Source organism: Nerophis lumbriciformis, linkage group LG22 (assembly GCF_033978685.3).
Source record: "Nerophis lumbriciformis linkage group LG22, RoL_Nlum_v2.1, whole genome shotgun sequence".
In the NCBI taxonomy this organism is placed as follows: domain Eukaryota; kingdom Metazoa; phylum Chordata; class Actinopteri; order Syngnathiformes; family Syngnathidae; genus Nerophis; species Nerophis lumbriciformis.
In genome coordinates, this window is record NC_084569.2 from 11,378,853 (window position 1) to 11,404,958 (window position 26,106).

The 26,106-nt window shown below is 37.7% G+C and overlaps 1 protein-coding gene across 6 annotated transcripts in view; it reads left to right on the forward strand.

Moving 5' to 3' along the window:
* Positions 1-26,106, forward strand: part of LOC133615563 (inward rectifier potassium channel 16-like) — a 38,872-nt gene that overhangs the window by 11,860 nt on the left and 906 nt on the right. For 2 of the 6 annotated variants that reach the window (XM_061974246.1, XM_061974250.1), the window contains exon 3: positions 25,731-26,106. This exon is cut by the window's right edge and continues 906 nt beyond it. In XM_061974246.1, coding sequence (XP_061830230.1) covers positions 25,731-26,106 — 376 coding nt within the window. Of the gene's footprint in view, positions 1-10,158; positions 11,022-25,730 lie in introns of those variants that run through there. The other 4 variants (XM_072915669.1, XM_061974248.2, XM_061974249.2 and 1 more) reach the window with 4 other exon arrangements.

Sequence of the window (26,106 nt, forward strand, 5' to 3'; positions counted from 1 at the left end):
AACGTTTATCAAAAAGAATAATTATAGTATCACATTCAGAAACCATAGAAAATGTAATCTATAATATGTTAAACATTACTTTGACTTTTTATTGATTTTGATTTTTATTAAGGATCCCCATTAGCTGGTTGCCTCAACAAACCACTAGTCTTCCTGGGGTCCACAATTCAATACAATTACAAGTAAAAACATATAATTATAACTACACAATACAGAAAAAAAAATCAAATAAAAGCATCAATAAGAAAACAAGCAAACAATATAATAATAATTAAATTGAAGAGTCCTCAATGAGTGGAGAGGGCAGACAAGAAGGAAGAGCAACACAAACACTACCTTCATACTTTTACTTCTTGAATTCAATAGCAGGGTTTCCTCTTTATGTAATGGAATGTGGCGTTTTTATTTCCGCCACACCTTCAAAAAAAGCTTAGTTGTTTTTCCTTGGGAAAAAAATGTAAGTAAAAAATATTGTAGCTTCCAGAAGAAATCACACAAAATCTGACGCTATTTTTTAACTTTTATTGCCAATATTTTGATAACAAATGGCACAATTCCAACAGGTTTTACCTCCCCGTGCAAACACTTTTGTCTCCATGAGTTTGCACTTCCTCACGGTACACACAACAACACTTCCTCATTCTCCTCAAATAAGCTTTCAGGCACGGACGGTGTGTTTGTGACCATTGGAAAAACTGACATCAAATCCAAACCACACGCACATTTAACATTGCCACCAGCAGGTCGTTAGAATTTGGATGGATATATATAGCCTGTCATTTGCACGCTTTTGACAAGTGGTGATGTACTGAAAACTCAATCACACTGCAAAAAGTCAGTTAAGTTAAAGTTAGGGTCATTTTAGTTGAACTCAGCAAAATTATCTGCCAATAGAACAAGAAAATTTGGCTTGTCAAGACTTTCCAAACCAAATAAAATTAGCTAACCTCAATGAACCCAAAAATACCTTAAAATAAATATTTTCTCACTTATAACAATTGCACTTTTCTTTATAGAAAAAACAAATATGAGACCTTTTTGCTCAATATGTTGAAAAATATTCTTAAATTAAGTAAATGCTAGTGCCATTATCTTGACATAATGATATGCGCTCGGCATTACATTTCTTGCATATATATAAATAAATATATATATTGTCCTCCGCATCTGGACAGAAGAATAGATAAGAAGAAGGAGTATCTCTCTTTCTTACATTCCATACCCAAGGTTAGCACACAGTATTTGCAGACAACCAAAAGACCACAATTGGAAGAAAAACACTAGCTGTTTTGTAATATGATTATGAAATTAAAGAAGTAACACTTAAATACGGATACATGTAAATATCTGCCTCCGACAATATATATATATATATATATATGTCTTAATAAGGTTATCCAAAAAATAGTGCTCGATACCGTAGTAGAGCGCAATATATGTATGTGTGGGAAAAAAATCACAAGACTATTTCATCTCTACAGGCCTGTTTCATGAGGGGGTTCCCTCAATCATCAGGAGATTTTAATGGGAGCATTCACATACCATGGTTTATATAGGGCACAGAGTGGGTGGGTACAGGCTGGCGTAGGGGCGTGGTGATTGGCTCATGTGTTACCTAGGAGGTGTTTCCGTCTGTGGCGGCATGCTGTTACAATTTCGCTGCAAGAATTTCGGGACCTCAAAGACAATAATGTTGAATATTTAATAACATGGCAAATTCTTGCATCCAGCACACCTTACAATAGTGGTAATAAAAGATGCAACCTATGCTTGAAAGAGAAACTGTTTATTATTTACCGTCCAGACCTGTCATCCCTCAACAAGCGCAGCGAAATTGTAACAGCATGCCGCCACAGACGGAAACACCTCCTAGGCAACACATGAGCCAATCACCACGCCCCTACGCCAGCCTGTACCCACCCACTCTGTGCCCTATATAAATGTGCCCTATATAAACCATGGTATGTGAATGCTCCCATTAAAATCTCCTGATGATTGAGGGAACCCCCTCATGAAACAGGTCTGTAGAGATGAAATAGTCTTGTGATTTTTTTCCCACACATACATATATATATATATATATATATATATATATATATATATATATATATATATATATATATATATATATATATATATATATATATATATATTTACAGCCCGGCCCCCGACCACATTTTATTAAATTGTAATTTTGAAGAATTTATCTGAATGTGCATGAACTATTTCTGTTCAAAATTGTTAGAAATGTCACATGTTAAATGTTTAAATATTAACTGTCAGTTTGCTGTACTGTGCCAACTGTACTACTGTATGAGTACGTATGTTCTATAGTTTAATTGAAAATAAAACTGCAAAGTCAATTTGGCTGTCATCTGTTTTAAATATGAGACAGAATTGTGTCAAAGTCATGATTTTTTATTTCATGTTTGAGATAAGAAATTCTTACTTTGAAAAAGTAGTTTTGATGACACAGCTTGGCAACAGTTGATATTCTAGTTTTAAGCATGTTTTACTCAATATAGGTCATCAAATCTCAGCTACAAGCTGTAATATCTTACTGAGACAATTTAGGACCAAAACACTTAAGACAAGTAAAACACTCTTACATAAAATCTGCTTAGTGAGAATAAGTATCTTATCAGACAGAAAATAAGCAAATATCACCCTTATTTGAGATATTCAATCTTACTTAGATTTCAGTTTTTGCAGTGCACAAAAAAAATACGTTGATTACGGAAAACCTTGCTGCATGAAGCACGGCATTGCCTGGAACGCTGTCAGCATGTCTGTGATGTGGACACAAACAGATATACCCGTGTACAGCTATCTACAAAATGTGCAAATATTAAGAGGACAGTGGCGTCTTTTAAGAAGAGAAGGTTCAACAGTAGCAGCGCGAAGCAAGTGTGACGTCATGCTTGCTGTAGATCGCATCTTTTGTCGAGGGACAGAAGTTAAGAGTCGCTAAACACGACTACATTTTATAGTAACACCAGAAGAAGATTATTTTTTGCTAGTTGTTTTTAAATAAACGAAAAACGTTGTTAAAAGTCTTGAGAATGACACTTAAAAAAACTCTCAAAATACATTGTACAATAAGCAACAACAATTGAAAATATGGCAAAACGATATACAAATATATTTTAATACTACTTAATAATAACAGATTTATTTTTAAATGTATGTATACTTTATTTTTTAGCCTTTTTATCCAAACCAATCAACTACTATACAAATGGGACCCATTACCTCCCTGCTTGGCACTCAGCATCAAGGGTGGAATTGGGGGTTAAATCACCAAAAATGATTCCCGGGCTGCTCACTGTTCCCCTCTCCTCCCAGGGGGTGATCAAGGGTGATGGGGCAAATGCAGAGAATAATTTCGCCACACCTAGTGTAACTTTAACTTTATTTATATAGTACATTTTAGAAAACAGTAAAAGTTTCACAAAGTTCCGAACAGGAGTTAAAACACACATTTAGAAGCAGGATAAATCACTAGTGAAAATGTTATTTTTAAGAAAATCCTTATCCTCGTAGCAGATTGAGCAAATTATTATTTGACGTCATGGTGACCACGCCCCAATGGTATAGGTATCTTGGCAGTCTAGGTGAAACCCTGAATAGTGTTTCTTGCACCTTATTTATCAAAGGCTCAATACTAGGGATGTGCCGTTCGATAGCCCTCCGATCAGCATTGGCAGATTTCCTTGAAAAAGCATGTGATTGCAATTGCCGTTTAATGCATTTTATTTATTTTAATCCCATCTGGCCGACTCTATTTATTTTTAGTCCCCCGGCTGACAAGTGGCTAGCAGCTAATTACGTACGTATGTGTCTCCATTAACAGTGTGTAGCCACTCCTCTACGCTAATAATAACAGTCACTTCCATTACGGCAAATAAACCGAAATTATTTTTATCTTAAGTATCGTTATCAACAGCATTGTCACTGGAGGCTGAACATGTTACAAAACAGAGGAAGAAAATCAGGAAATAGTTTGAATATTGTGTAGCCATGTAGTTAATACATGTGATTGGTATCAATAAGATTATTGAGGTATTAAGGTATTGACAAATCTCACTCAGAGGTCATCGGTATTAGCATACAACCCTGATCGGAACATTCTTTAGTCTAAAAAAATGTTTCATTACTGCTGAAAAATGTATAAAATATAATTTTATGCAGAGATGTCCGATAATTTCGGCCTGCCGATATTATTGGCCGATAAATGCTTTAAAATGTAATATCGGAAATTATTTGTATCGGTTTTTTATTATCGGTATCGTTTTTTTTGTTTTTTTTCGTTTTTGTTTTTTTTTCGTTTTTTTAATGAAATCTACATAAAAAACACAATATACAATTATAATTAGTGCACCAACCCCAAAAACCTTGCTCCCCCATTTACACTTTCTGTTAATAATAGAGTATAAGTCGCACCTGCCGAAAATGCATAATAAAGAAGGAAAAAAACATACATAAATCGCACTGGGGCCCGGCCAAACTATGAAAAAAACTGCGACTTATAGTCCGAAAAATACGGTAACTGTTTTTATATTGTTTTACTTTCTTTTTTATTCAAGAATTTTTTTAAAATTTATTTATCTTATTTTATTGTATTAATTTTTTTAAAAAGGACTTTATCTTCACCATACCTGGTTGTCCAAATTAGGCATAATAATGTGTTAATTCCATGACTGTATATATCGGTATCGGTATTGAACCTGTAACCCTCAGATTGCTGGCACGGCCACTCTCCCAACTTCGCCACGCCGTCCCCTACTCCTAACCTTTAACAGTTAATTTTACTCATTTTCATTAATTACTAGTTTCTATGTACCGTATTTTTCGGAGTATAAGTCGCACCGGAGAATAAGTCGCACCTGCCGAAAATGCATAATAAAGAAGGAAAAAAACATACATAAATCGCACTGGGGCCTGGCCAAACTATGAAAAAAAACTGCGACTTATAGTCCGAAAAATACGGTAACTGTTTTTATATTGTTTTACTTTCTTTTTAATTCAATAAATTTGTATTTATTTATTTATCTTATTTTATTTTTTTTTATTTTTTTTAAAAGGACTTTATCTTCACCATAGCTGGTTGTCCAAATTAGGCATAATAATGTGTTAATTCCACGACTGTATATATCGGTATCGGTATTGAACCTGTAACCCTCAGATTGCTTGCACGGCCACTCTCCCAACTTCGCCACTCCGTCCCCCACTACTAACCTTTAACAGTTAATTTGACTCATTTTCATTAATTACTAGTTTCTATGTACCGTATTTTTCGGAGTATAAGTCGCACCGGAGTATAAGTCGCACCTGCCGAAAATGCATAATAAAGAAGGAAAAAAACATACATAAATCGCACTGGGGCTCGGCCAAACTATGAAAAAAACTGCGACTTATAGTCCGAAAAATACGGTAACTGTTTTTATATTATTTTACTTTCTTTTTTATTTATTTATTTATCTTATTTTTTTTATTTTATTTTTTTTAAAGGACTTTATCTTCACCATACCTGGTTGTCCAAATTAGGCATAATAATGTGTTAATTCCACGACTGTATATATCGGTATCGGTTGATATCGGTATCGGTAATTAAGAGTTGGACAATATCGGATATCGGCAAAAAAGCCATTATCGGACATCCCTAATTTTATGTTTAGTAACAATATATATAAAATATATTCATTTATTTTTAAATAGATAATATATTCATATAAATTATTTTTCCCCCCGTGTCAGTTGTTACAAAATAATTTGCTCCATTCTAGATTTATGAAACATTGGATGTAACATTAAAAAAACATTTTGTACATTTTTCTAACAATTTCAGAATTTTAGAAGTTTTTTTTATAATAGCAAGTCGTTCTGGACCAAATTCCCTTGCGTGCAAGTTTCCTATTTCTGCCTTAAAGCGGCCACAAGTTATTAGATAAGAACAGCTACGACTTAATAACTTAATAACTGATTTACAACTGAGAAATGACGACATCAGCTCTTTGAAATCTATTTTTTTAAGTCTTAAAACTCTCGAGCGCCGTAGACTTACCTGCAGTGAGTAGACATAAGAGCACAGGCATCCATGGACCACAACTAGTAATTAGTGACGTTTGCATGGCGACACAAGCCAAATGACCACATTTAAATTCAAACTAATCCCCTGCAGGTTGATTGGAGGTTTCTTGGCATCCTTTGCAACATCCTTTTGCTCGCTTTTTTCTGCCAAGCATGAAGTCTTAAATAGGCCATTTGGTTACGTCACAGCGCGGACGACGACACGAGACAATACCTTTTTTTTTTCGTGAGCCACAATAGTGTGCTAAAAAACACCAGCACCGCTGTCGGGTTATTAATTAAAACAAACACAACACAAGTTCTATTACCACCGCTGCCTTTGTGCTCGCCAGCTGCTATTATGCCACGGTCACGTGATCCTACAGGAGCACAGGGACGAGGAATTACAACGCTTGCTTGTTTTTTTTTAGAATGGAGCCAGTCTTACTGTCACGAAGGCCTGACAAAGACTTTGTGGTAACTGCGGGTTGTGGGTTTTTTTTATAGAGCGAGGCCGAGTTGTTTTCACAGCTGAATATCAGACATGCATCGTCATTGTCGTTGACAAACTGGTTAACTTCCTTATCTCAATTCTGCTAAATTTAAATTGATCCTATTGCAATAACACTGACATTTGGATATAATTTGTTGTTATAAAGCAATGCTTCTCAAATATTTTCTGCTACGCACCCCCTAGGACGGGGGTCGGCACCCGCGGCTCTGCGGCTCTTAAGCGCCGTCCTAGTGGCTCTCTGGAGCTTTTTCAAAAATGTATGAAAAATGAAAAAAAGATGAGGGGGAAAAAATATATTTTTTGTTTTAATATGGTTTCTGTAAGAGGACAAACATGACACAAACTTCCCTAATTGTTATAAAGCACACTGTTAGTATTAAACATGCTTCACTGTTTCGAGTATTTGGCGAGCGCGGTTTTGTCCTACTAATTTTGGCGGTCCTTGAACTCACCGTAGTTTGTTTACATGTATAACTTTCTCCGACTTTCTAGGACGTGTTTTATGCCACTTCTTTTTCTGTCTCATTTTGTCCACCAAACTTTTAACGTTGTGCTTGAATGCACAAAGGTGAGTTTTGTTGATGTTATTGACTTGTGTGGAGTGCTAATCAGACATATTTGGTCACAGCATGACTGCAAGCTAACTGATGCTAACATGCTATTTAGGCTAGCTCTATGTACATATTGCATCATTATGCCTCATTTGTAGGTATATTTGAGGGCATTTAGTTTCCTTTAAGTCCTCTTAATTCAATTTATATCTCATGACACACTATCTGTATGTAATAAGGCTTTTCATTTTTTGCGGCTCCAGACAGATTTGTTTTTGTATTTTTGGTCCAATATGGCTCTTTCACCATTTTGTGTTGCCGACCCCTGCCCTAGGAAGAAGAATGACTATTAATCAACCAACCTACTGACTACTAACTCAGTGTTTTTCAACATTTTCTGAGCCAAGGCACATTTTTTTTCATTGACAAAATTCTGAGGCACACCACCAGCAGAAAGTTGGAATTCAAACCATAACCAAGCATGCATCAATATAGCTCTTGTCTCAAAGTAGGTGAACTGTCACGACCTGCCACATCACGCCGTAACTTATTTTTAATTTTTTTGGTGTTTTCCTGTGTATATGTGTTTTAGTTGTAGTCTTGTGCTCCTATTTTGGTGGTATTTTCCTGTAGCAGTTTCATGTCTTCCTTGAACGCTATTTCCCCGCATCTACTTTGCAATCAAGATTATTTAAATTGTGCGGATGCTATCCTCCTTTGTGGGGACATTGTTGATTGTCATGTACGGATGTACTTTGTGGACGCCGTCTGCTCCACACACTGTAAGTCTTTGCTGTCGTCCAGCATTCTGTTTTTGTTTACTTTGCAGCCAGTTCAGTTTTAGTTTTGTTTTGCATAGCCTTCCCTAGGCTTCAATGCCTTTTCTTAGCGGCCTTTTGTTTATTTTTGGTTTAAGCATTAGACACCTTTTTACCTGGACGCTGCCTCCCGCTGTCGTCTGCATATTGTGATCATGACAAACCATGTTCCCGGCATCTACAAAGCAATTAGCAACCTGCTGCCACCTACTGATATGGAAGAGTATTACACGGTTACTCTGCCGAGCTCTAGACAGCACACACACTCAACAAGGGCACATTTACGAATTATAATTACTGGTTTGCAAAAAATATTTTTAACCCAATTAGGTGAAATTACATAATCTCCCACGGCACACCAGACCAGTGCTTCTCAACCTTTTTTCAGTGATGTACCCCCTGTGAAATTTTTTTAAATTCAAGTACCCCCTAATCAGAGCAAAGCATTTTTGGTTGAAAAAAAGAGATAAAGAAGTAAAATACAGCACTATGTCATCAGTTTCTGATTTATTAAATTGTGTAACAGTGCAAAATATTACTCATTTGTAGTGGTCTTTCTTGAACTATTTGGAAAAAAAAAAAAAGTTTTTATTTATATTTATAAAGGATTTTTGAATTGTTGCTATTTTTAGAATATTAAAAAAAAATCTCACGTACCCCTTGGCATACCTTCAAGTACCCCCAGGGGTACGCGTACCCCCATTTGAGAACCACTGCACTAGACTGTATCTCACTGTACTAACTGACTCAACTCTTCCCTATTAGAAAATAATAATAAAGGAAGGAACCCGTAAAAAGCAGGAAGTGAACAAACTATTAGTGCTGAGACACGGAGAAGGGGCCGGGGGGGGAAAAAAAGCCTGTTTCAGGGAAACCTGCGAAACAGGCTTGTAGGAATGAAATAGCCTATGTGTTTTTTCCTGACCTAACGAATATTCTTCTCTACCCCGGTTTTGAGCACTGTATAACGGATAAACCACAGAAACCTCGACTCTATATATATACATATATATATATTGCTTCTATGTTCGATACCTCTCTTTGTTTATAATGTATATTTACTGCTGAATCTACTCTCTATTTTTTGCTGCAGCTTTTACATACAGTCGTGGCCAAAAGTTTACATACACTTGTAAAGAACATAATGTCATGGCTGTCTTGAGTTTCCAATAATTTCTACACTCTTATTTTTTTTGTAATAGTGTGATTGGAGCACATACTTGTTGGTCACAAAAAACATTCATGAAGTTTGGTTCTTTTATGAATTTATTATGGGTCTACTGAAAATGTGAGCAAATCTGCTGGGTCAAAAGTATACATACAGCAATGTTAATATTCGGTCACATGTCCCTTGGCAAGTTTCACTGCAATAAGGCGCTTTTGGTAGCCATCCACAAGCTTCTGGTTGAGTTTTTGACCACTCCTCTTGACAAAATTGGTGCAGTTCAGCTAAATGTGTTGGTTTTCTGCCATGGACTTGTTTCTTCAGCATTGTCCACACGTTTAAGTTAGGACTTTGGTAAGGCCATTCTAAAACCTTAATTCTAGCCTGATGTAGCCATTCCTTTAGCACTTTTGACATGTGTTTGGGGTCATTGTCCTGTTGGAACACCCAACTGCGCCCAAGACCCAACCTCCGGGCTGATGATTTTAGCTTGTCCTGAAGAATTTGGAGGTAATCCTCCTTTTTCATTGTCCCATTTACTCTCTGTAAAGCACCAGTTCCATTGGCAGCAAAACAGGCCCAGAGCATAATACTACCACCACCATTCTTGATGGTAGGGATGGTGTTCCTGGGATTAAAGGCCTCACTTTTTCTCCTCCAAACATATTGCTGGGTATTGTGGCCAAACAGCTCAATTTTTGTTTCATCTGACATCACATGGACAAAGATAAGACCTTCTGGAGGAACGTTCTGTGGACTGTAATATTATACATGGTAATTGGAATTTGTTATATATTGTATAATATATCCGTATATATTATATACTGTGTATATAATATATAAATATTACATATGTTATATTTTATATTGCTACTATGGTACATTTTTAGTCTACTTAATACCTGCATTATCCTTTCCATCTTTAGAAACTGAGCTACTGTGTGGAACAATTTCCAAAAACTCTACTGATCATAGGTGGTGCCTGATTTAAAGAAGCTGTACGTAGCTATTGTCAATGTGTATCTGCCTTTTTATCATTTGTACGGTTGCAGTTGCAAGTACGGCTGCAGATTTTAAGCGATTAGCCCGGCTGCCTATCAGATATAATTGTCTTGTTTCATAGACAGTAGCAGTCAAGCATGTGGACACAATTTTCTTTGTGCATATTGATTTGAGTTTCTCCCCCACATTTTCTTTCCTCGTCATCTAAAATAGATGAAGGAAGTGAAGATGTTTTCACTTTGTCATTGTTACAATGTAGTGCTACCCTGTTATCTCTTAGGAATGCCTCTTATCTCTTGTATTTGTACATCACAGCACCTTAAATGGTAACACGCTCTTAATAACTCGACCACATCATATTCTTTTTAATGTTTCGTACCCTAAAACGGTTGTTTTGCTGTTGTTGAACTGTTTCGAGCTCGGCGTTATGGCCGCAATAAAAGCCAGGTTTGTGATCTCGCTGGTCTTATCAGAACCAAACGGAGGACAATTTAGTCCAAGAAAATCCGATGCCAATCACAGCTTCTCCGCCTGATTGAGCAAAGGTTAACTTTCTGTCTAATGAATCACGGAAATGCAAGAGTGCCGGGGGGGTTGGGGTAATAACGTAGCAAGATGGCCGATTAATAATCTGCTCGTTAGTCAGTGGAATATTTTAAAGTCTTAAAAGTGGATTTCATCACCTTAAGACGCCAAGTAAGACTGGACAGCTGATGTTTTTTTTTGTTTGTTCTCGCACATAACTTCTAAAATGTTCCACAGGTCATAAATTCGTCCCAATTGTCCAATAAGGCTTCAGAAGGAAGTAGAATCAGGAGGAGAAGGGGGACTTTGCCTCAGGACCGGGCTAAACTCTGCAGGACTCAAGTCAGAACCTATGTGACTTCTATACATCTGCACCAGTAAGTTGCATATTGATACTACTATTAATAATCATTTATTGTGTTTACAATGCAAACTTTGCTTGTTTTTTTTTATCTATGCTTTTATCTGTTTATATATTATAGAACAGGGGTTCCCAACCTTTTCGTAGCTGCGGACCGGTCAACGCTTGAAAATTTGTCCCGCGGACCGGGGTGGGGGGGGTTTGGGGGTGAATTTTTTTTGTTTTTTGTTTGTTTTTTATAAAGAAATGCAACCATGTGTGCTTACGGACTGTATCCCTGCAGACTGTATTGATATACATTGATATATAGTGTACCGGTATATATTGTGTTTTTACGTTGATTTAATAAAAAATAAAAATAAAATATATATATATATATATATATATATATATTTTTTTTCTTCGGTACCAATCGGTCCGCAGACCGGTACCGGGTGCTTGGGGACCACTGTTATAGAATACAAAAAAATAGTCAAAAAGTTTACATTATTAATTGATTAATATTAAAATGTATTTTTTATAATATAATAGTGTATATATATATATATATATATATACAGTATATATATATGTATATATATATATATATATATATATATATATATATATATATTAGTCAAGTATTTTTCGTATATTATTAATCACAGTATATATTTTTTGTAATGTACTTCACATTCACAATAAAATGTAAAAGTACTACAGCAATTAGGTGTTGGCTAACAGATAAGCTTGCTTAAAACACAGAAAAACAACAAGAAATGTTAGATAATAATATACATAAGGCCACAAAAAATATCCTAAAAGTCATTTTTGAATAAAAACATTATTGGTAGTGTAGTAGTCTAGCAATTTAATTAGTCTGGATTTTACTAATATTTTAATATTTATGAAATTATTTTACACTATTATTGGTAGTAGTGTGTGTATTGTTGTTTTCTATGCTTATCTGTTTATATATTTTGGAATACAAAAAAATAGTCAAAAAGTTTACATTATTAATTGATTAAAATTAAAATGTATTTTTTATAGTATAATAGTATACAAATATATATAGTCAAGTATTTTTCGTATATTATTAATCACAGTATATATTTTTTGTAATGTACTTCACATTCCAAATAAAATGTAAAAGTACTAGAGCAATTAGGTGTTGCCTAACAGGTAAGCTTGCTTAAAACAGAGAAAAACAACAAGAAATGTTAGATAATAATATACATAAGGCCACTAAAAAAATCCTAAAAGTCATTTTTGAATAAAAACATTATTGGTAGTGTAGTAGTCTAGCAATTTAATTAGTCTGGATTTTACTAATATTTTAATATTTATGAAATTATTTTACACTATTATTGGTAGTAGTGTGTGTATTGTTTTCTATGCTTATCTCTTATTTACAATATTATTGATAATAGTTTAGCTGCTTCATCTGCTTTTGTTTTCCACGTACTTGGATTTAGCTCTGTTTACAAGTGACGCACTTCCCGTAAGACTTGTTGGGTACAAGGTGTTAGCACTAAAAGTGTAAAATTAGAGCACATCAGTGGGCGTCGGTAATAAACCGCATCTTATCTGCGACGTGTTCTCGGGTGACAATGTTAGGCCATAAAGCGGATATGATTGACTACTGGCAGTGAAGGATACACAGTGTTAGAACGTATTGATCTGCTTCAACGTTGCGGCGATAAAAACTCTTTTATCCAGCTGTTAAGATTAGTTAAAACAAAGTGATAGAAGGAACCTGATTTTGCTTTTATTTAATAGACATGGAGCGTTTAACCGAAACTTTGCATTTACATGTTAGATTAATAACAACACTCTTCAAATATGACTGAACAACTATAACTGCCAAATCATTTTAGTAAAGTTACTGTATTTTCCGGACCATAAGGCGCACTTAAAATCCTTTTTTTTCTCTCAAAACTCGATAACTCGGAATAATTATGGTTTTGCTTACCGACCTCGAAGCTATTTTATTTGGTACGTGGTGAAATGATAAGCGTGACCAGTAGATGGCAGTCAAGCATAAAAGCTACGTGTAGACTGCGATATGACTCAACATTATATATGTTCCATTGAAAATATAGAACATTACACACGGCGCTCAAAAATCTTTCAAAATGTTTTAGTACGACTTTGGTAAGCTATGAAGCCGCACCGCTTGATGGATTGTACTGTGCTTCAACATAGGAGCATTATTATGGTGTGTGTATAAGGTAAGACATATTATCTGGCGTTTTGTTTTGCAATATGATGCAAAAGTAACTTTTCTTACATTCTGGCACCTGCTGATCTATATTTGGGATCTGCATAAGTCCTGAAAAATTGCGCGGCCCACCTTTGTAGTCCGTGTAGTCAGACGCCGTAGTTGATAAGCTTAATCTTTTTCTCTATCTTCTTGTTGAATTAATTGAATTATATTTTTATACAGCGCTTTTTCTCTAGTGACTCAAAGCGCTTTACATAGTGAAAACCATTATCTAAGTTACATTTAAACCAGTGTGGGTGGCACTGGGAGCAGGTGGGTAAAGTGTCTTGCCCAAGGACACAACGGCAGTGACTAGGATGGCAGAAGCGGGGATCGAACCTGCAACCCTCAAGTTGCTGGCACGGCCACTCTACCGCCCCATTCATCCTCCACTGTTGCCATTTGTAATATAAAGTAGGGTAAAGTTCTTACTTATATCCGTCAGTAAACTCACCATGAAAGCGCTAAAACATACCGGTGTAGTGAGTTTACATTATTCACCCAAGGAATTTTAGTTATTAGAGACGTTTTTTCACGGGACACATTTCCGGCGGATGGAGATGCTGCTTCGTTATTGATTGAAGTAAAGTCTGAATGTCATTTAAAACAGATAGCTCCATCTTTTGACACTTCTTCCACTCCCGTCCTTGCACGCTACACCGCTACAACAAAGATGACGGGGAGCCACGTAAATAAGACCGCCCACAAAACGGCGCATCCTGAAGAGACTGTCAGAAAGCGGCTTGAAGATGATCTGTAAAACATCATCTATGCAGCATTTTGACTAAAGAACCACCATTACATGTTATGTAGACCACAAGTTTTCTATTTCGGAAAAAAATCTAATAATATGACCCCTTTAATGCGCCCTATAATCCGGTGCGCCTTATATATGAAAAAAGATCGAAAATAGACCATTCATCGGCAGTGCGCCCTATGGTAAATTGTTTTTTTGAGCTCCCATGCTCCCTTTACAGTTGAGAAGTTAAATGTGTTTTGACCAGTTTCTGCATCGAGTTTGATTTTATTCCCAAACTTTGTAAGAAAAAGCCCAAACAATGGATGTACATACTAAAATGTTTATAGAATCAAGGAACGCTGATAGGTTGCTGCTAGGGTGGCGCCCAGTAAAAGGTGGGAAAATGATAAACATGGGGGGAAAAGGAAAAGGAGGACAAAATAATTCCCAAACTAAATCCCTGGGGGGGGGGGGGGGGTGTTTAATTAGAGACCAGGAAAAAACTCTATAGCAAAGCACACATACATACAACTTACGACATACAATGCAAGAATTGTAACGTGAGAGGAGGGGGCTGACTTGGGGTGCTTCTCCATTTTCCGTCATAACACGTGGGGTGAAGCATCGAAAGCGTGGGATGTGGGGGGTGGGGTACGTGTGTTTGTGGCATGTATTTTCCGTGAATGCATGTGTGTGTATGTATAAGCTTGCAGTCTCTGTTGCAAACATGATAAAACAGCCAGTCAGTCTCACAAAAGTCAACAAACAGGTCCATGAGAGACAGGAATGGAATTTGTTGCGTCTTTACTGCACTGTCCTACAGGAGAATCTCAAAGCAACAACCTTGCCAATCCGGATTAGAATGTTTGTATTTCAGCGAGCAAAAACAAATTCCAAATTTTCACCCTTTTTATTTCCTGTCCTCAATTTCATCATTCTTCTCCATGCAGAGCAGACAGCATCTCCAAGATGTTGTCCAGTTTGTGATTTAGTCCTAAATCACAAATAGCCTGCTTGCCCAATGTTCTGCCTGCATCCTCCAATCATTTGTGGCAGCTATAGGGTACCTTAGGGTACCAGCATCTTCCAATGTTGTCGAAATACCGGAGCAACACTTACTCCAATCAGCAGATGTCCTGTTATCATGATTCCGGATCGGTAGATTTCTTCAACGTCCTCGACTGAAAGGGTTGGCAGTCAGTCTTGCTTCTCCCAAGAGTCCGTTGTGTGCCCAACAACATCCTTCTCAGGACAGGCAGTTTCCCCCGAACCCGAGATCTTGTCAATTTCGTTGAGAGGCCAGTTGACCAATTCCATTGTTTGGATTTTGGAGAGCAGTGCAAAAAGAGGCAACAAGAAAGTTTAGAGAAGACAAAACAAAGAAGCAAGCAGAAAGAGATAAGAATCAGAATCAGAAGTACTTTATTAATCCCCGAGGGGAAATTAAGATAAGGTAACTAAGGGGGAGGGGATGGGAAATCATCCGCCTTCGATGAGTGCCAGAGAGAGAAAAAAAAAGCAGGCACTACTGTATGTTCCACCAAATTGCTTGTTTTATGCTGGATATACTCTAATCCAGGGGTGTCAAGGTCAATGCCCCAAGAATGAATGATCTATGGCCCCCGGGATGATATTTGATTAGTATTCGATGCGGCCCACAGGCCACAGCCGCCTGCTGCTGTTTTGCACGCAGCAATACTCCCATCAGTGTTGGCGCTAGGAATTTAAAAAAATGGCATCAAGTCATAAAAATGGGGTCCCACAGTAAATTTTTGGGGTCCCACTTTTTTGTAAGCGTTTTGAAAACAAATGATAAACGTATGCATTATCCTGTTATATCTCACATTCTATATTGTGTTTTAGAGAAAATGTAGTCATAAACGTTACTTAATTAATTAAAAAAAATGATAAAAAGGAAAAACCTTTTTATGCATATGTAAATGTATTCAGTTATAAACATTCATTCACTTTCTTCTTTTTTTCATGGATCTAAAATGTTTTGACGTCAGTATTCCTTCCATTTATAGAAAAGTACTTTTATTGCATCAAAGTTACACTTCATTTCGACAATTGCGAGCATAACAATACATAAATATATTTACATTTTTTCTATACTTTTATCGTAATATTTACAGAATGTGTTTGTTGTATTTTCGGCCAAAGACAAAGAAAACAATCCGAAGTTGTCTTTATTTTTAATTTTTAATGCCATGATTTTAATAGTCCGATTTTTCTCCCCGCGGCCCCTGAGCTAAAATTTGTTTGACACCCCTGATCTAATCTGATAGTAATTTATTACTTAAAACAAGCAAAAATATATATTTTTTACTGGCACTTTTAATGTCAGACCAGTAATAGAATAACATCTTATACCATTTTTTTTATTACCAGGCAATATGTTAGACCAACTTGCTAATCTTACACCGGGGATACTATATACAAAGAGGATAAAAGTAAAGCAAATTAAATGAGCTGAAATATACCTACAAATGAGGCATAATGATGCTATATGTACATACAGCTAGCCCAGTGTTTTTCAAACTTTTTTGAGCCAAGGCACATTTTTTGCGTGTAAAAAATCCACCTGCAGAAATAATTAAAAAACGAAACTCAGTTGACAGTAAAAAGTCGCAATTGTTGGATATGACTTTAAAGCATAACCAAGCATGCATCAATATAGCTCTTGTCTCAAAGTAGGTGTACTGTCACCTACTGTCACATCACGCCGTGACTTATTTGGACTTTTTTGCTGTTTTCCTGTGTGTAGTGTTTTAGTTCTTGTCTTGCGCTCCTATTTTGGTGGCTTTTTTTTCTTTTTTTGGTATTTTCCTGTAGCAGTTTCATGTCTTCCTTTGAGCGATATTTCCCGCATCTACTTTGTTTTAGCAATCAATAATATTTCAGTTGTTTTTCTCCTTCTTTGCGGGGACATTGTTGATTGTCATGTCATGTTCGGATATACATTGTGGACGCCGTCTTTGCTCCACTGTAAGTCTTTGCTGTCGTCCAGCATTCTGTTTTTGTTTACTCTGTAGCCAGTTCAGTTTTAGTTTCGTTCTGCGTAGCCTTCCCTAAGCTTCAATGCCTTTTCTTAGCGGCACTCACCTTTTGTTTATTTTTGGTTTAAGCATTAGACACATTTTTACCTGCACTCTGCCTCCCGCTGTTTCCGACATCTACAACGCAATTAGCTACCTGCTGCCACCTACTGATATGGAAGAGTATTACACGGTAACTCTGCCGATCTCTAGACAACACGACACTCAACAACAACACATCATTTGCAGACTATAATCCAAAGACATGCACCTGGGAATAGGTTGATTGGCAACACTAAATTGGCCCTAGTGTGTGAATCAATCAATCAATCAATGTTTATTTATATAGCCCTAAATCACAAGTGTCTCAAAGGGCTGCACAAGCCACAACGACATCCTCGGTACAAAGCCCACATTAGGGCAAGGAAAAACTCACCCCAGTGGGACGTCGATGTGAATGACTATTAGAAACCTTGGAGAGGACCGCATATGTGGGTAGCCCCCCCCCCCCCTCTAGGGGAGACCGAATGTGAGTGTGAATGTTGTCTGTCTATCTGTGTTGGCCCTGCGATGAGGTGACGACTTGTCCAGGGTGTACCCCGCCTTCCACCCGATTGTATCTGAGATAGGCTCCTGCGACCCCGAAGGGAATAAGCGGTAGTAAATGGATGGCGCAGCATAAAACGTTTGGTGGACAAAATGAGAAAATGTTACATGCAAACTGTTGCGTCACAGTCCACACTATGGTTTGCAAAAAATATTTTTAACCCAAATAGGTGAAATTAGATAATCTTCCACGGCACACCAGACTGCATCTCACGCGCACAGTGGTTGAAAAACACTGAGCTAGCCTAAATAGCATGTTAGCATTGATTAGCTTGCAGTCATGCACTGACCAAATAGGCCTGATTAGCACTCCAACAAGTCAATAACATCAACAAAGCGCAACTTTGTGCATTCACGCACAGCATAAAACGTTTGGTGGACAAAATGAGAAAATGTTACATGCAAACTGTTGCGTCACAGTCCACACTATGGTGAGTTCAAAAACTGCCGAAATTAGTAGGACAAAACGACGTTCACCAAATACTGTCATCAGTGAAGCATACACAAACATATTAAACATTTCTGACAATTGGGAAGGTTTGTGTCATGTTTGTCCTCACACTGAAAACATACTAAAACAAAAAAATGTTCAATACTTTTTTTTTAATGCTCCAGGGAGCCACTAGGGTGGCACTAAAGAGCTGCGGGTTGCTGACCCCCGACTTAAAAAAAAAAAAAAGTAGTAGTTTTAACATTGTGTTAATATTGTTCAACTGTCATTAGCATTCACCATGAATAAATGGAAAAATGTACAATTAATACATGTGATCAATATCGGAATCGGCAGCATAAAACCCTGATCGGACAGATAGGTGACAAAAAATAGCAGAACAGCACTCACAATATTATTGATTTTTGTCTCGTCTAGCCTAGTTTTATTTACGTTCTGGCTAGTCCAGGGGTCGGCAACCCAAAATGTTGAAAGAGCCATTTAGGACCAAAAATACAAAAACAAATCTGTCTGGAGCCGCAAAAAATTAAAAGCCATATTACATACAGATAGTGTGTCATGAGATATACATTTAATTAAGAGGACTTAAAAGAAACTATATGACCTCAAATATAGCTACAAATGAGGCATAATGATGCAATATGTACATATAGCTAGCCTAAATAGCATGTTAGCATCGATTAGCTTGCAGTCATGCAGTGACCAAATATGTCTGATTAGCACTCCACACAAGTCAATAACATCAACAAAACTCACCTTTGTGCATTCATGCACAACCTTAAAAGTTTGGTGGACAAAATGAGACAGAAAAAGAAGTGGCATAAAACACGTCCTAGAAAGTTGGAGAAAGTTATACACGTAAACAAACTACGGTGAGTTCAAGGACCGCCATAATTAGTAGGACAAAACGGCGCTCGCCAAATACTCAAATCAGTGAAGCATGTTTAATATAAACAGTGTGCTTTATAACAATTAGGGAGGTTTGTGTCATGTTTGTCCTCCTACAGAAACCATATTAAAACAAAAAATATATTTTTTCCCCTCATCTTTTTCCATTTTTCATACATTTTTGAAAAAGCTCCAGACAGCCACTAGGGCGGCGCTACAGAGCCGCGGGTTGCCGACCCCTGGGCTAGTCGACTAATGGACCACATTTTCTTTGAAGTTTTGTCTCAGGTCATGAGTGTTTTGACCGCCAAAGTAATGCTTTAAGAATACTGCAATGCAATTTTCTTGGTAAATAATCAACCAATGAGAAACGGTGTCATTGTTCTTGAGGTCGACTTGTGCCCTGCTGGAGTCCTTTGCTGTCGCTCGCCAGAGGCACAAAGTTGCTGGAATGAGAAGCCTTCAGCTTTTGTCATATTACATTTGCAAAAATGTCAAAAAAAAAACCCAAAAACATTTTAACATTGTCATTATAGAATACGAGGACAAGCAAATATTTTATTCCATTTTGGAATAAGACTAACATAAAAAAAAAATTTGGAAAAAGTGAAGTGACGTACTGTGAATACTTTCCAGATGGACTGTATTCTATTTTTCTTTCTGCTGTCACCTCATTCTTTTTCCAAAATTCTGTTGTTGTCTGTGAATGTTTTTAAAGGTGAGCTTTGATGACCTTAAAGCAGGGGTGCTCATTACGTCGATCGCGAGCTACCGGTCGATCTCGCAGGGTGTGTCAGTCGATCACCAGCCAGGCATTAAAAAAATAGTCCTAAAAATGAGCGATCATAAATCTTCACTATGACGTCACTTTTGTCACTTGATTGACATTCACGGCACCCGAGGGTCTTCTGAGATGACGCTGGCTGCTGCCAGCTCATTAAAATTACCGACTGGTAGGCGAGAAACACTTTATTTCAACAGACTCTGGCGCCGTACCTGTCGTCAAAACTCCAAAGACCGACTGCACAGTCGCACAGTTGCGCTACCAAAACAAGAGTCTCAGAAAGCTGGCGTGCACAAGCTAGCAAGCTACGGAGTTTGCCGACAATGTATTTCTTGTAAAGTGTATACAAAGGAGTACGGAAGCTGGACAAATAAGATGCCAAAAACCAACCACTTTCATGTGGTATTGGACAGAAAGGAGGACTTTTTTCTCCTCCATTCGAAAATGCGGACGTTTTTAGCACCACTGTCTGATTCCAATCAATGCAAGTCATCACAATCAGGTAATACACCAACTTATATTCTTGTCTTCATGAAAGAAAGGAATCTATATGTGTTAAACATGCCTGTATTATCTTTAAACACCTTAACTTGTTAACAATATTAACTATATGTGTTAAACATGCTTGTATTATCTTTAAACACCTTTAACTTGTTAACAATATTAACTATATGTGTTAAACATGCTTGTATTATCTTTAAACACCTTTAACTTGTTAACAATATTAACTATATGTGTTAAACATACTTGTATTATCATTAAACACCTTTAACTTGTTAACAATATTAACTATATGTGTTAAACATGCTTGTATTATCTTTAAACACCTTTAACTTATTAATAATATTAACTATATGTATTAAACATGCTTGTATTATCATTAAACACCTTTAACCTGTTAACAATATTAACTATATGTATTAAACATGCTTGTATTATCATTAAACACCTTTAACTTGTTAACAATATTAACTATATGTATTAAACATGCTTGTATTATCATTAAACACCTTTAACTTGTTAACAATATTAACTATATGTGTTAAACATGCTTGTATTATCTTTAAACACCTTTAACTTGTTAACAATATTAACTATATGTGTTAAACATACTTGTATTATCATTAAACACCTTTAATTTATTAACAATATTAACTATATGTGTTAAACATGCTTGCATTATCATTAAACACCTTTAACTTATTAACAAAAAGATATATTTCATAAATAAGTAAATATAAATTATATATATGAATGAGGTAGATCCCCACGACTTGATCAATTGAAAAGTAGCTCGCCTGCAGAAAAAGTGTGAGCACCCCTGCCTTAAAGCATTTCTTGCGGACCTCTAATTGCGTGATTGTCTGTATATGCATGTACATGATTAATAGGATGTTATGAATATGTTAACTCGTTAAAGGGGAACATTATCACAATTTCAGAATGGTTAAAACCATTAAAAATCAGTTCCCAGTGGCTTATTTTATTTTTCAAAGTTTTTTTCAAAATTTTACCCATCACGCAATATCCCTAAAAAAAAGTTTCAAAGTGCCTGATTTTAACCATCGTTCTATACACCCGTCCATTTTCCAAACAAACAGCAAGGTATAGCGACATTAGCTCGGACTCAGACTTCAGCGGCTTAACACTGTCTGATAAGATAATTACTAACAACTATGAACTAGGTTTACAGCATATGAAATACATTTGGCAACAACATGCACTTTGAGAGTGCAGACAGCCCATTTCAGGCGCACTAAGAACATATATTTTTCCACCATTTCAGCACTCAGGTTAACCATACCTAAATAGACACAAAATACTGCATTACACAAGACTACCCGAATGTACTCGAATGATTGAAAAAAATAAATGTTTTTAAGCTAAATTATTGGTAAACAGTTTATGTATAATAATTTACGTAAAACTGCGAGTAATGAATAAAGTTTTCATTAATTAATATATTCTGTAGACATACCCTCATCCGCTCTCTTTTCCTGAAAGCTGATCCGTCCAGTTTTGGAGTTGATGTCAGCAGGCCAGGGAAGCTAGGGTCGATATTCTTCTCTTGATCATCTTCGGTGGCATAAGGGACGGTGTGAGCCAAGACATCCAGGGGGTTTAGCTCACTCGTCTGCGGGAACAAACTGTCGCCATTGCTTGCCGTGCTACCGAGGTCCTTTGTCCCTGAATAGCTCACACACTCCGGCAGATTCAATGGGGGTCTCGCGGCAGATTTCTTTGACTTTATCGTTGGAAATGCATCTGCTTTGAGTGTCGCGGGATATCCACACATTCTTGCCATCTCTGTCGTAGCATAGCTTTCGTCGGTAAAGTGTGCGGAACAAAGGACTGACCATTTCGTCGGCTTTCCCCACAGCCTTGTATTTTGAACAAATTCCGTCCAATTTCTTGCCACTTTCGCATCTTTGGGCCACTGGTGCAACTTGAATCCGTCCCTGTTCGTGTTGTTACACCATACTTGCCAACCCTCCCGAATTTTCCGGGAGACTCTCGAAATTCAGCGCCTCTCCCGAAAACCTCCCGGGACAAATATTCTCCCGAAAATCTCCCGATTTTCAGCCGGAGCTGGAGGCCACGCCCCCTCCAGCTCCATGCGGCCTGAGTGAGGACAGCCTCTTTTCATGACGGGAGGACAATAGGGTGACAAGAACTAAATCATCCAGACTAGAGATACATTGTATTATGTTTATCTTACCTAAAAATAAATATATATATTAATTAAAAAAAAAAAAAAAGTTTTACTATATTTTGCTAAAAACATCAAAATTAATTATATTTTTATTTGTATTTTTTTCTGACTCCTTATTACACTCAGCCATAGAATTATACATTAAAATAAACATATTTGAAATAATTAATTTTAAATGATCATAATAATTCATTTAAAATGACCATATTTAATTATTAAAATAATTGCTTGTTTATCAACAACTTTAACATTTTATTCATTACATTTTGAAGCTCTCAGAAGCCAAGTTATGTTATATTCCTTAATATTTATTTATGCAAGTTTGAAGTATCAATTATCTAAACACAGTTTTGTTTGCATATTTTCAGGATGTATATATATATATATATATATATATATATGACATACTTGACTTGGTGAATTCTAGCTGTCAATATACTCCTCCCCTCTTAAGCACGCCCCCCCCAAACCCCCCCACTCCCACACCTCCCGAAATTGGAGGTCTCAAGGTTGGCAAGTATGTGTTACACCCTCCGACAACACACCGACGAAAGTGAGAAAATGACGGATTGCTTCCCGATGTGACGTCACAACGTGACGTCATCGCTCCGAGAGCGAATAATAGAAAGGCGTTTAATTCGCCAAAATCCACCTATTTAGAGTTCGGAAATCGGTAAAAAAAATATATGGTCTTTTTTTCCTGCAACATCAAGGTATATATTGACGCTTACATAGGTCTGGTGATAATGTTCCCCTTTAAAGTACCAATGATAGTCATCATACTTGCCAACCTTGAGACCTCCGATTTCGGGGGGTGGGGGTTGGGGGCGTGGTCGGGGGTGGGGCGGGCGTGGTTGGGGGCGTGGTTAAGAGGGGAGGAGTATATTGACAGCTAGAATTCACCAAGTCAAGTATTTCATATATATATATATATATATATATGTATATTTTATTTTATTTTTTTTATATATATATATATATATATATATATATCCTGAAAATATGCAAACAAAACTGTGTTTAGATCATTGATACTTCAAACTTGCATAAATATAACATGGATATAACATAACTTGGCTTCTGAGAGCTTCAAAATGTAATAGATAAAATGCTAAAGTTTTTGATAAACAAACAATTATTTTAATAATTAAATATGGTCATGAATTATTATGATAATTTAAAATTAATTATTTCAAATATGTTTATTTTAATGTACCGGTATAATTCTATGGCTGGATGTAATAAGGAGTCAGAAAAAATAAAAATAAAATTAATGTTGATGTTTTTAGCAAAATATAGTAAACATTTATTTACCGTATTTTCCGCACTATAAGGCGCACCGGATTATTAGCCGCACCTTCAATGAATTACATATTTCATAACTTTGTCCACCAATAAACCGCCCCGGATTATAAGCCGCGCCTACGCTGCGCTAAAGGGAATGTCAAAAAAACAGTCAGATAGTTCAGTCAAACTTTAATAATATATTGAAAACCAGCGTTCTAACAACTCTGTCCCAAAATGTACGCAAATGTGCAATCACAAACATAGCAAAATTCAAAATGGTGTAGAGCAATAGCAACATAATGTTGCTCGAACGTTAATGTCACAACACACAAAATAAACATAGCGCTCACCTTCTGAAGTTATTCTTCATTCGTAAATCCTTCGAATTCTTCGTCTTCGGTGTCCGAATTGAAAAGTTGCGCAAGCGTGGGATCCAAAATGGCCGGTTCCGTCTCGCCGAAGTCATCGGAGTCAGTGTCGCTGTTGTTGTCCAGTAGTTCTGTGAATCCTGCCTTCCGGAAAGCTCGGACCACAGTTGTGACCGAAATATCTGCCCAGGCATTTACGATCCACTGGCAAATGTTGGCGTATGTCGTCCGGCGCTGTCTGCCCGTCTTAGTGAAGGTGTGTTCGCCTTCGGAGCTGTGTGAAAAAAGCCACCCGGCCTCTTCGCGTAAACTTCCCTTAACCACTCGCTCATCTTTTCTTCATCCATCCATCCCTTCGAGTTAGCTTTTATGATGACGCCGGCTGGAAAGGTCTCTTTTGGCAAGGTCTTCCTTTTGAATATCACCATGGGTGGAAGTTAGCATGGCAAGCTAGAACCACAGTGAAGGATGACTTCTCATTCCCTGTGGTGCGAATATTCACCGTACGTGCTCCCGTTCCACAGTGCGGTTCACAGGAATATCAGTTGCTGTGAAATACGGTAGTAATCCGTGTGCGGATGGAGAGATTGCGTCTTTTTATGAACCGGATCCTTGTCGCTTAGTAGGAGCCATTTTGTGGTCTTTACAGATGTAAACAGGAAATGAAACGTACGGTGATATCCGCGCGTTTTTTCTTCTTCTTCCGGGGGCGGGTGGTTGCTTACAGTAGAAGAAGAAGCGCTTCCTGTTCTATGGGGGCGGGTGCTTTCCTTGGCGGTTGCTTGCGTAGAAGAAGAAGCGCTTCCTGTTCTACCGGGAAAAAAGATGGCGGCTGTTTACCGAAGTTGCGAGATCGAAACTTTATGAAAATGAATCGTAATAAAGCGCACCGGGTTATAAGGCGCACTGTCAGCTTTTGAGAAAATTAGTGGTTTTTAGGTGCGCCTTATAGTGCGGAAAATACGGTAGTTTTTTTTTTTTTAAATTAATAAATATATTTATTTTTAGATAAGATAAACATAATAATACAATGTATCTCTAGTCTGGATGATTTAGTTCTTGTCACCCTGTTGTCCTCCCGTCGTGAAAAAAGGCTGTCCTCACTCAGGTCCGCATGGAGCTGGAGGGGGCGTGGCCTCCAGCTCCGGCTGGAAATCGGGAGATTTTCGGGAGAATATTTGTCCCGGGAGGTTTTCGGGTGAGGCGCCGAATTTCGGGAGTCTCCCGGAAAATTCGGGAGGGTTGGCAAGTATGATAGTCATATACACACACTAGGTGTGGTGAAATGTGTCCTCTGCATTTGACCCATCCCCCTGATCACCCCCTGGTAGGTGAGGGGAGCAGTGAGCAACAGCATTTTGGTGATTCAACCCCCAATTCTTGACGCTGAGCGCCAAGCAGGGAGGCTCCCATTTTTATAGTCTTTGGTATGACTCGGCCGGGGTTTGAACTCACAACCTACCGATCTCAGGGCGGACACTCTAACCACTAGGCCACTGAGTAGGTTATTTTCCAAGTGTACAACTTGCTGACCCCCGATCTAAGCCGTAGGGCTCTGCATGAAAGGCGCATCCGAACTAATCCCGCCTCCTCTGCGGCTATTTTGCAGCATCCCATGTGTGAAAGGCGTCCTAACCTCTGTCAGGGCGCCAGCATGAGCAGCGACAGGCCGGATGAGGTCAGCGTCGACACTTTCTCCACCACCGTCCACACGGTGGGCGTGGACCATGGCGGCGTGGACCATGGCAGCGTGGACCATGGCGGCGTGGACCACGGCGGCGTGGACCACGGCGGCGGACGCCTGCGCTTCATGCACAAGGACGGCCGGTTCCCGGTGGTCTTCCAGAAGGTGCCCAGGGACTGGAGCCCGTACTTGACGGACATCTTCACCACTCTGGTGGAGATCCGCTGGAGGGTGATGCTCCTGGTCTTCTCGCTGTCCTACATCGTCTCCTGGCTCTTTTTCGGCCTGTGCTACTGGCTGA